General features: G+C 43.0%; 1 protein-coding gene across 7 annotated transcripts; it reads right to left on the reverse strand.

The window, feature by feature from the left end:
* Window positions 1-240: 240 nt before the first annotated feature.
* On the reverse strand, window positions 241-10303 carry Morn4 (MORN repeat containing 4). 7 transcript variants are annotated; one of them, XM_058581187.1, is made up of 6 exons: window positions 9880-10303; window positions 7476-7546; window positions 4182-4228; window positions 2552-2666; window positions 2044-2153; window positions 241-1608 (listed from the first exon to the last, which is right to left on the reverse strand). In XM_058581187.1, exons 3-6 carry the CDS (start codon window positions 4195-4197, stop codon window positions 1460-1462), a joined length of 390 nt encoding a protein of 129 aa, XP_058437170.1. In that variant the 5' UTR covers window positions 4198-4228; window positions 7476-7546; window positions 9880-10303; the 3' UTR covers window positions 241-1459. The 7 variants fall into 7 exon arrangements, with proteins under 7 accessions (XP_058437170.1, XP_046305924.1, XP_058437168.1 ...); XM_046449968.1 differs by having other exon boundaries at window positions 4131-4228; XM_058581185.1 differs by having other exon boundaries at window positions 3261-4228.
* Window positions 10304-11337: the final 1034 nt, after the last annotated feature.

Below are 11337 nucleotides of genomic sequence, written 5' to 3' on the forward strand. Positions count from 1 at the left end.
AGACCGTGATAGAATTCCACCCAGCTCTACTTATCCATTCACCACTCTGGGCAACTTAATCTTGTCTGATTAAAAAAAAAAAAAAGTTCATACATTCTACTCTGCAGACATTCTGAGAATTAGGTGATGTTTTATATAGTACAGCTGTCAGTTCCAAGCCCCACACTGATTTAACTTTTATAAAGAACAAATGTGTTGGTATTCATGAGGATTCAGGGCAAGAAAGTCATAGAAACAAAGTATAGGCAGATCTGGTGATTTGTTTATTTCTATGAACACTTGATTCTACAATACAGTTCACAGAATAAATAGAGGCACACGGTTATAATTTCCACCATAGTCTGCTGTTGAGGGAGATTCGGTGTGAGGATGGGAGCTGGGGGTATGTCTGGGTCCTGTGGTAACTGGAGGCCTCATGATGAACTGTATAGGGATTCCACCTTCCAAAATCTGACCAAGGCCTGAAGATCAAGGCTCTTGGTGGGAGAGTTATAGCAAGTCAAATGCGAGGAACAGCCAATGCTTTTAGTTCACCACAGTCCCAGGGTGGGTGTGAGTCTACCTACACCCAGGGGTGTAGGTGAGTCTGATCTACCACCTACAGGGAAAGAACTGTGTCGATGCAGGCCTTCCCCAGCACTTAGTCCACTCCCCAGGAAGGCCTTGAGGCTGGATATGTCTGCCCCTTGACCTGGAGTGAGTAATGAATACAACTTATGAGGTTACTATTACATCAGTTTCTTTCTTGACTATGCCACAAAGGAATTCTCTCTGATAGACTCTAAGAACGGAGAGACACAAATGGAGATTGGATTATATGCCCTAACTCAGGTAAGGAACATGACTTGTAAAGTCAAGAAAGAAGAAAACAACACTCTTACCAGATCCTTCACAGGGGAAATAAGCAGACACAAAGACTAGTCTGATCAGACAAAGTTGGAGCCTGGAGTCAGGATTCAAACTGCACTGAATGAGGGGCTCATGTACAGAGAAGTTCTGGCCCGACTTTCACAGGGTCACTGTACTGTCTATCTTGTACCTCATTTTGCCAGGGCAGCACACAGCATTGGCCCTATGGGGGCTAGGGTCATGTGCCCCAAACATAGGCAGAATGAGGACATTCTGAATCACTTGGCAGTAAATGGAGTGAAGGCCGCAGCCACTCTGTACTGGGTAACCCCAGGTCTCAGGAACAGGAAATGTCGACAAGTAAGAAAACACAGCTCCTGTCTTCAGCAAATAAGCATCAAGAAAAGACAGAACTGCTAACCACTGAGGGGTCTTTGGGCCAAAATCCTTAGCACTTTCTGTGATCAAATTGCTGATTGGCAGGTGATGGGGCACATCACAGGCTTCGGCTCCGTGGTCATCCTCATCTCATCTGAAATCTGGTTCATTCTGTTCATCTCAGGTGGTCATGGGCTTTACTGACACTATTCCAGCTGTGCCCACTGCCTCATCAAGCAGTGAGATTTCTGGCGGACTTGGAGGCACTCTGGGCCCGCTGAACTACCGCAGAACACTTCTCCCTCCGCAGCAGCTTATTGTTCTCAAATAGACCTTCGTTGCGGGGTATTCCATGAGAACCATCAGGGAAAGTCAGCAGGCCTTTGAGGGCAGAGAAAATATGACAGTAACATTAACGTTGCAGAGCTCAGCTTTTGTGTAGAGGCTATAGAAGTAAAAAACTCAGCTGGGTACCATGGCTAAGGCAGGAGGATCACAAGTTTGAGACCAGCCTCAGAAACGTAGTGAGGCCCTAAGCAACTCAGTAAGACCGTGCCTCAAAATAAAAAAATGAAAGGAGATAGGGGCGTAACTCAATGATTAAGTGCTCCTGGGTTCAATCCCCAATACCAAAAACAAAACAAAACTCCCAGCTCTACTCAGGCATGCTCCATTGGTGAGTTTGACAGATATCATTAGGATCATTAAGGCATGATCACTATTGATTGCTGGACATCCACAGAAGAATTAAAACTAAACAGCCTAAACCTACATTAGGCTGGCCTACGTTACCCAACCTACCGGGATGCAACTTACCAAAACCATCTACTCTACCATTTTTAAATTCCCCCTCAAAGGTCATGTTGTCATGCCGAATGAAGACTCCGACGCCATTAAACTTGCCCTGGGCAAACTCCCCCTCATACCTGCAGAAACACCAAGAGGTTAGCCTTTCATGGGCAAGTTAGATGTCCAGGTTAACTGAGTCAAGCAGCTGCAGGTATGTATTAGTTAAAAGTGCCATGGAGCCAAGTCCAGTGTGGTGGTGCATGACTGTAAATCCCAGCTACTTGGGAAGCTGGGGCAGGAGGATTCAAAGGCTCAATCTCAGGAAAAGAACTTAAATGAATGGAGCAGGGGTGGAAGGTCACTCACCTCCCTGATATTTCAAATTTCAAATCTATTTAAAAAGTAACCAATAAAAGAACTGCCCACTCCTGGTCTGTTTTCTAGAGTGCCTGGGACAAATTCAAGGTTGATCAGATTCACTAATATCCCATTTTTATATCAGAGTCTCCCTTGTTTAAAGCTGAGAAATACTCACCTTGAACCATCTGAAAAGGTCAGTACCCCAAAGCCATTAAAGAGCCCATTCTCAAAATGACCCAGATAGGTCCCACCATCTGCAAACAGCAGTTGACCAAAACCATGCCTGCGGCCTGAACAAAAAGGGTACAGGTTAGAATGGGGCAACTTCAGGCTCCCTTCTCACTTGCCTAGCATCCCATACATTTCATGACCCTATTCACAAAAGAGAGAAAAAAAATGGTGGCATTAGCAGGGCAGAGTCTGACACCAGAAAAACCTGGAACCTCCCATCTTAAGTCTCAACCATCAGATTTGGAGCACATCTCTCTAAGTATGAATAAGAGAGCTCTTAAAATAATAGTAGCCAACATTCATAGCCAGCCACTCTTCTAAGCACTTAGTATTTATGATCTTATTTAATCCTGTGGTAACCTTATGAGGTAGATACAGTACTATTATTATTCCCATTGAATAGATGGGGAAATGGAGGCAAGGAGAAGCTAAGTAACTTACTCTAGATGCCAGAGCTGGAAGTTTATAGCAAGAATGCAAATGCAGCAGACAGCCTGACTTGCAGCCCTCTGTTGACCTTAGCTATACTGCCTCTCAGAGAAAAAAATAAAAGCACCCTTTAGCATTGTGAAGCTATGGAATAAACTTAACAGCCTGACTGGCAGCACTGGCTTAGCTCTGTTACATCAATAGGGCTGTGCCCACTCACTAACCTGACCAGAAAACCTGGGCAAGATGCTGGGAAGCAGTCATGCTGTTCAGACAGTGCAAGGGCGTTCTTTCGGTGGGTAGAGACCACCCAGCAGAGCCTCAGCAAGTCTCTCCTCTAAAAGGCTGTATTAAAGGGGACAGCAAGTGTTGGGGGAGGGGAGAAAAGACTTGGGACAGAAGGAGGCAAGGTCACAAAATGCACAATTCCTCATGGCTCAAGGGTATATCACCTGCTGCACTGGAGATCCAGTCTCCTCCAGGCAGTTCCTGGCTGACTAGGACTGGACACATGAGTCTTTAAATGGCCAGATTGTGTTTCCAAACCGAACATCATTAAACCACTTCCTGCCTGGTCTCAGGCTCTGAAGAGTTTTTCTATTCCTATGAATAGATACTTCCAAATGTAACGAGCTGTCTGTCACAGGAAATTCAAGGGAATGAATGTCATTTGGTCTTAAGTGTCTGCCCTAATTTCCAGATCTTCTTTAACTTTTTAAGGTTCACTGTAATCAAGACACTGCAACAAATTCTGTACTCAATTTACTGGCTTTTAAAGAATTCATTTTGTTCTTCTGGTTACATTATCATTTATTTAAGAAAATCTCAATCCTACTAAAGCATGAAAGGATATTATAACACTGCAAATCTAGAATTTTGGAAAGATTCAACTTATTTGTGCAGGTTAGATTAACAACAGCATTCTCTAATTCCTTTATTTAATCCTAAAATAGAACAAAGGAAAGGCACTGTGTGAAATTAAGCCCTGGAGTAAGAAATGAGGATCCATAAAATTGGCTCTCTATCCTGATGTATTTTCCTTCAGCTGAATGAAGTGTTTGTTCATCACTGGATCCCCTCAGGGTCCTTCTCACCCTCCTTCCACTCTCCACGATATTCCTCCCCACTGGAGTAGGTGAAAGAACCTTTTGTCAGGGTCATGGTGACAGCTTACAGAAGAAAAAGATGAAGTCTGTAGAAAATAAACAGAAAAGAGTCAGTGTCACGGGATGGCTGGAGGAATGGACAGCAAAGTCATTTCACAGATGTACTTTAAAGGCTACCAGACTGGTAAGTATATGTCACCTTGGGTACATTGAACAAAAACACCCTCCTTTTCAACCACCATCATCACCACCACCATGATCACCACCACCATCATTACCACCACCACCATCATTACCACTACCATCACTATCATCACCACCACCACCACCATCACCATCATCACCACCACCACCATTACCACCACCACAACCACCACCATCACCACCAGCACCACCATAACCACCACCATCACCACCACCACCACCACCATAACCACCATCACCACCACCCCCACCATCATCCTCACCACCATCACCACAACCACCATTACCACCACCCCCACCATCATCCCCACCACCATCACCACCACCACAACCACCACATCTGCCCATGCACTTCTTTTTCCCACTTAAGAGTTTTCTCTATTATCTATGATCTGGGATGGAAATGAAGGCTTAATCTACAAATTGTTACTCAACACCCACTACGTGCTGAGTTGATGTATACAATATAGTCTCTTCCCTCAGTGAGGTGATAATCTAGTAGATAAGACTAGCAATTAAACCACTGAATTATACCAGAGAAAATGTAATAGAGTGACAAGTTGGATACCAGAGATTAACAAAGAGGCATGGTCAGAATTTAAAATGAGCAGCAAAGAAAACTAAGAAATGAAAGCAGAAAGAGCAACGTACACATGGGATATCCAATGGGAAAATAAGAAGCCTGGTCTGATTCAGTTGAGAGCTTATTTAGGGAGTAATGGGTACACTCAGCCAAAAATCTTAAATCTAAAAAGACCTTGTAGACTTAGTCCAAACTCTCTCATTTTACAGATGGAGAAATAGAAACTCAGAGTGGTTAAAAAATGTGTTAGTGGCTAAGTGTGGTGGCGTATGCGTGTAATACCAGTAGCTTGGGAGGCTGAAGCAGGAGGACTGCGAGTTCAAAGCCAGCCTCAGCAACTAGTGAGGCCCTAAGCAACTCAGCAAAACCCTGTCTCTAGAGAAAATATTTTAAAAAGGCTAGAGATATGGCTCAGTGCTTAAGCATCCCTGGGTTCAATCTCTGGTACCAAAAAAAAAAAGTTTATTAGTGGTCAAGATGGGATTAGCACACAAGCCTCCCCTGACTATGGCCAGTCCTCCTTATCCTGTACTATGGCCTCTAATTTTAGGTCAGGTTAGCTCATGGAGATCTCTGAAAGCTAGGCAGAGTTTATAGCAACTAAGAGAGGGAAGTGGGAGTTTTGAGTGACAGCGGGGCTGAAGGGCATTGTGAACAGGGATGGTAACAATGAAAGCAAGACCAGGACAGCTGCCCTGCTGAGCTGAGCCCCAAACTCACAGAAATCACACTGACAAATAAGACTTGTTGTTTCAAGCCAGTGTATTTTAGGGTGGGTGTTATCACCCAGCAAAAGCCAACTGATACATCCAAGTATGAATGGGTGGTCCAGGGGGATACAGTGCAGTGGGAGCAGAAGAAATGCTACGACAAAATGCATCATGGAAAAAAACCACCATTGGATCAGGCTAGATGGTAAAAGAATGCTCTATTCAGGATATTCTATAAGAAGATATTCAAAATATCATTGACTGTAAACAGAGACAAATAGAATTATTTGAAATTCTATTTTAAATTACTGAATTATTTGAAATTATTTAAAAAATTCAAACCCTATTTAAAAAAATTTCCTAAGCCTTTCTACTCACCCCTTCATCTCTTCTAGATCTAAGCAATACAATGTTTTCTCAAATGACAATGATGCAGATTCTTAGGCCCAAACCTGGACCTATCGAATCAGATTCTATACAGGTGGAGCTAGGGAGTCTGCAGTTTTAACAAGCCATCACTGGATTCTCACTTGAAAGCTGTGGACTATTATTCTGCTAAATGGAAATAATGTGTAAAAAGCTCTCTGAGGTATAAATCACCATTGAAAGGTTCCCTGTGACTAATAATTAACCTAGAGTCTGAACTTCAGGCACCTGACTGAGTACCATCAGGACACATGTACCTTCTTTTCAGCACAGGGGCAAGACCTGGTGCACACAACTAGATGTGATTCTCTAAAGTCTCTGCTCAGTATCAAAATGCCACCAACATAATTCAAAGAACATTTTGAAACAGAACAATTTTGCAAGTTGGACTAATGAGGTAAAAGCTAAGAAGAAGAAACAAAAACTATAATCACCACCCATCTGTTCTTCATCAATATCCTATGGGCTATTTTGGCTGTTTTTGATACAGATACCCAAAACCCAGAAAAGGTCTAATGTGAAAGCAGCCTGGTCTCACCACAGCAGGGTCAGGCACATCTTTGAGGTCCTGGCCCTGTCTCTAAGCTTTAGTTTCAGACACAAGGCCAGGTAAGTCCTGAGAATCCCTATGTTCTCAATCAAATATGGAGAAACATTCATTTCTAGCCCCACAATAAAGGCCAGCCTTGTGGAAGCTCTCCCACAGATGTTTGGGGTCACTTCTCTGGGACTTGTTCACTTCTTTAGTTATCGGTCAGCAACTACACATGCAACGTCCTTCACTTAGTAAAAGGCACTCCCAGGCAAGGGTCATTTTCTATTTGTACTAAAGCCCCTCCAAATCTCCAGGGGCTATTTTCTCAGAAAAGTGATGCTGGTACCTGCTGTGTCCTCTGTCCTATGAATGTCTCATAAAGTCAGCATCTAATTTCAGGCCCACAGACTCTTACCATCAGCTCAACATCAGAGTGTGCTTGAATAGAGGTCATCATGACTTCATTGCAAATGCAACATTAATGAGAGGAAGAGAATAAATTTTCCATCAGAACAGCTGAGGAAAATTCTGTCAAGTGCAGCTAGGCATTTTGATAGCTATAAGTCATCTTCGACTCTCTCAGATCTAATAAAGTCACAGCACTAATAGTCAACTTATGTACAGATCAGAAACAGTTCATCCTTTCAAAACATGTCCATTGTAATCTGAAGATATGTATCTTTTACAAAATTTATAACTAAGCCATCACTCTAGAACATAAACACAAAATCAAGGCTATAAGAATCTTTCCTTTAAATGTTTAGAAGTATTAATTAACATGGCTTCACTCCAAATTTGGGAAGAGGTATGGCAGTGGGGTTTGAGGAGCCATAATGACTACCTTGGGACTTAGAGGGAGCATCCGTTGTACTTACTTTTCCTAAAGGCTACACGAAACTTCCAGAGTGGTATCCCATCTTGTTCCAGAGAAACTAGTATAAGGTCCCTAAAAAAAGGGAAAGTTTCTCCAGTTTGAAGATTATCTATGGTCAATATCCTAGCCCTGCCTTTTAGTTGTAAACCTTTTGGTATGCTGTTAGCCCTTGGGACCTGTACCCTAAATATTTTAAGGAAACTGATGAAACTTGAAAGGTTACCTTATTACCAAATGTGGTAGACTGTATTTTCCAAAGATGTTTGTAATAATATCTCCTGTCTTATATGTTCAAATATAATCTGACCTGCCAATGATATATCAAAACGTGAAGTTTAATTCCTTTCCCTTGAATCTGAGCAGGACTGTGACTGCTTCAACCATAGAAAATGATGGAAGCTATGTGTGTTCTGTGGTTAGATCATAAAAGATGATGCAACTTCCATCTGCTCACTGGCGCACCCACAGTTGGAGACCTGAGCCACCACATAAGAAGTCCAACTACCTGGAGGTTCCCATGCAATGAGGAAGCAAGCCAGAGAGTTGTTGCTCCAGATGGCCATCCACATCTCTGAATCATGCTAGCTTGGGTACCAGGCATCAATAAAGGAGCCTTCAGATGATTTGAGCCTCCAGCCACTGAGTGCAAATCTAATCTGAGATATCATGGAGCAAAGAGAAGCCATCCCCACGGTACCAGTCCCAAATTCCTGACCTACAGAATCTGTGAACATCATGTTAAAAGATACTAAATTGGGGGATAACTTATTATACCTCAACAGTAACTTGGAACCCCATCTCTTAACCTCAACCTTACCATCATTCTTTCCTATTTGTTTTCAAAAGTACATATTACAAATTTCCATTATCTAGGGAGAAATAGCAAATTCCCTTTAGTAATTGTTTGTCAAATTCATGTCCATTCCTAAGACTACCATCAGAAGTACCAATTAAAGGGCAGATGGAATAGAATTCATGGATACTTTTGGCTGGAAATTGCTACATGTGGCAAATAATTCATATTATCACTGCAGAATATAGTGTCAGAATTTTAATTTACAACTTATGTAATTAGCCATGCTAATTAAGAGTCAGCTGCATAGCCATTGTGCAAAAAAAGAATTTCACCAGTAACCATGGTCACTGAGACAAATCTAGTTTAATATAGTCAGTGTTGATAATGACTGATAAGGGATGCAAAACGGCACTTGTATGTTATTTAAATAATCTTGTTAAAGAGAATAGATGGCCTAGGGGTGAAGATTCCTGCTTCTAAACAGGAATCCACCCACATTCATGGATCATGGATGATGAGTTGCAGGATCAGCTCAAACATTTACCTAAAAGGAAATTACTATTTTCTCTCTATAAACCAATATATTATTACTCTGCATACTAGAAATACATCCCTGCTATTTTATTTATTTATTTATTTGGTACTGGGGACTGAACCCAGGGGTACTTTGCCACTGAGTTACATCCCCAGCCCTTTTTCTTTCTTATTTTTGAGACAGGGTCTTGCTGGGTTGTTGAGGACCTTGCTAAGTTCCTGAGGTTGGCCTCTAACTTGCAATCCTCTCAAGTTACTGGGACTTATAGGCATGTGCCACCATGCCTGGTTCCTGCTATCTTTGTTTTCTTATGTCCCAGATATTTCAAAACACAACTCTGGGATAAGCCACCCTTCCCAGAGTATGACAGTCTTGCCAAAGTTCTTTCAGTTATAATAAAAGCATTTTGTAGTCTTTTAAAATCTTCATGATAAGAAAATGAAGGCTCTGGGCTCTGGCTGTGGCTCAGTGGTAGTGCACTTGCCTGGCATGTGTGAGGCACTGGGTTCGGTTCTCAGCACCACATATAAATAAATAAATAAAGGTCTGTCAATATTAAAAAAAAAAAAAAAAGAAAATGAAGGCTCTGATGAACAAATATTAAGCTTTTTAGGAAATTAGAACAGAAAGATGTTTTAAGTGCATTTAAATGACCTTGAATTTTTTTTTAAAATAATAAATCTAACCCCCTTTTCTCTTACTTGAAAAGTAAACAAATGTATTGTTAAGAAGGTGGGAAGAAAACAGTGGCACCAGAAAGACAACAAGGAAGACCTGGAAGCGATAGAGACTAGGGAGTAATGCTATCAGAACACTACTCTATTTAAAGGGAAAGGAGAACGCCTGGGCCGGGTCCTAATACGAGATACGCCTGTTGGTATCTAAACGGTCTAGACAAAGATGCCACCCTTCAAAGTAATCCAGGCTTCCCATTCCCCAAGCCTCGGTATGCAGGACTTATCTCCACCACCTTGGTGGAGGCGGGCCCAGAGTAAACAAAGCCCTAGATCTCCACAAGGCAACACCCATTCTCCCACCCCATTCTTGCATTCCAGCCCCGCGCCTTCCATCTACCTGGGTTTGCTCTCCAGCCCCGCAGGTTCTTCTGTTCACACAGTTCTGTCATTCCCTCCAGACGCAGCCCCTCATGCTCTGACCGCTAACCCGGGTGCTGCGCGCTCTCCCGAGACTTGACGAGTGGTCTAAACTCGAGCTGGGCTTGGTACCCACCCCAGGCAGCCGCCCTCGGGTCAGGGCATCAGGACGAAGCCGCGCTCCCCAGCCCGGGTCTTCCGCTTGGCTCCTCTGTCCCTACCTGGCTGACCATTCTCTCGCAGCCCCCTCTCACCCGTGCTGCCAGCCGACTGGGGCTAGGCCTTTCGGGACTACTGTCACGCCCCAACGCGGGGCTTCGGCGGCAGAGACCTTTACTCCGCCTGGCTCTCCCCCTTCCACTTTCCTCTCCACCACTTCCACCGCCTGTCCCACCGGAGGCCGCCATCCCTCACGCCCAATTCTTGCTGCCCATTGGCTGTTACTTAGGTAACCAGGAGCAACGCCACCTCCTATTGGTCCAGTTTGCCTCCGCGCCATCTTTGTGCGGGGCTGAGTGCACAGAGAGGCCGGGCGGAACCTCTGAAAGGGGTGGGTCTGAGCCTGCACCTAGGAGATGAAGGTTCCTGGTGTGGGCTACCCACAGACAGCGTGATGGGAATGTTAAGCCCAGAGAAAACCAAACTTGCGTCCGAAGCAACCGTGACCACTAACTTAAGAGGCTCGAATCCTCCTCCAATTCTTCAAATGTTTTAAGTAGAGAACCTAAATTCGGCTTTAAAGGTGCAGCTTTGTAATTTATAACGCTCTGCATAGGACAATTGCCCTTTAATAACTCTGTGTCAGACACTGTGATATAAAGACATTTTTGCATTAATGATAGGGACTTATGTTGTCATTACCCAAGTCCTTTGTGGTTAAAATGTAGTGCCAAAATTGGAGCAAATCTTCCTAAATTCTATGTGCAGCGATCAGTGTATCCATGTTTATTTACTGAATTATGTGAGTGCAGCATGACGCTAGGTTCTGTCAGGCTTGAAAAGCCAAGGTTGCTGTCACACGATTTACTGTTTTACTACAGGCATGAGAAAAATCTAAGGTTCAATTATTGGTGTTATTTAAAGAGCGGTTCTTGTCCCCTATGCCAATCCAATAACGAGGACACTGTTGTGAGAAAAAAGAAAAAGAAGGTTTTTTTTTTTTTAAATCACCAAAGATATATTATTTGGCCAAAATGAAATGAAGTTAGAAATTGGTAACAGAAAGAATTCAGGATATTCACAAATATGTGGAAATTAAATAATTCACTTTTTTTTTTTTGTACTGGTGATTGAACCCAGGGGTACTTAACTATATCCCCAGCCCTTTTTTGTATTTTATTTAGAGACAGGGTCTAACTGAGTTGCTTAGGGCCTCACTAATTTGCTGAGGGTGGCTCTGAACCTATAGTCCTTCTGCCTCAAATTCACTGGGATTACA

This window comes from Marmota monax, unplaced genomic scaffold (genome assembly GCF_021218885.2).
Source record: "Marmota monax isolate L192 unplaced genomic scaffold, Marmota_monax_Labrador192_F-V1.1 WCK01_AAM20220418_F8-fsc00004, whole genome shotgun sequence".
NCBI classification, from domain to species: Eukaryota; Metazoa; Chordata; class Mammalia; order Rodentia; family Sciuridae; genus Marmota; species Marmota monax.

Excerpts from the sequence above, each read along its gene's own strand:
- Morn4 (XM_046449967.1), bottom strand. The coding sequence starts at position 4,197 with ATGACCCTGACAAAAGGTTCTTTCACCTACTCCAGTGGGGAGGAATAT. Across the intron at positions 2,154-2,551 it reads ACCTTTTCAGATGGTTCAAG|GTATGAGGGGGAGTTTGCCC; the intron begins GTGAGTATTTCT and ends GTGTTTCTGCAG. Across the intron at positions 1,609-2,043 it reads TGGTAGAGTAGATGGTTTTG|GCCTGCTGACTTTCCCTGAT; the intron begins GTAAGTTGCATC and ends CTGCCCTCAAAG.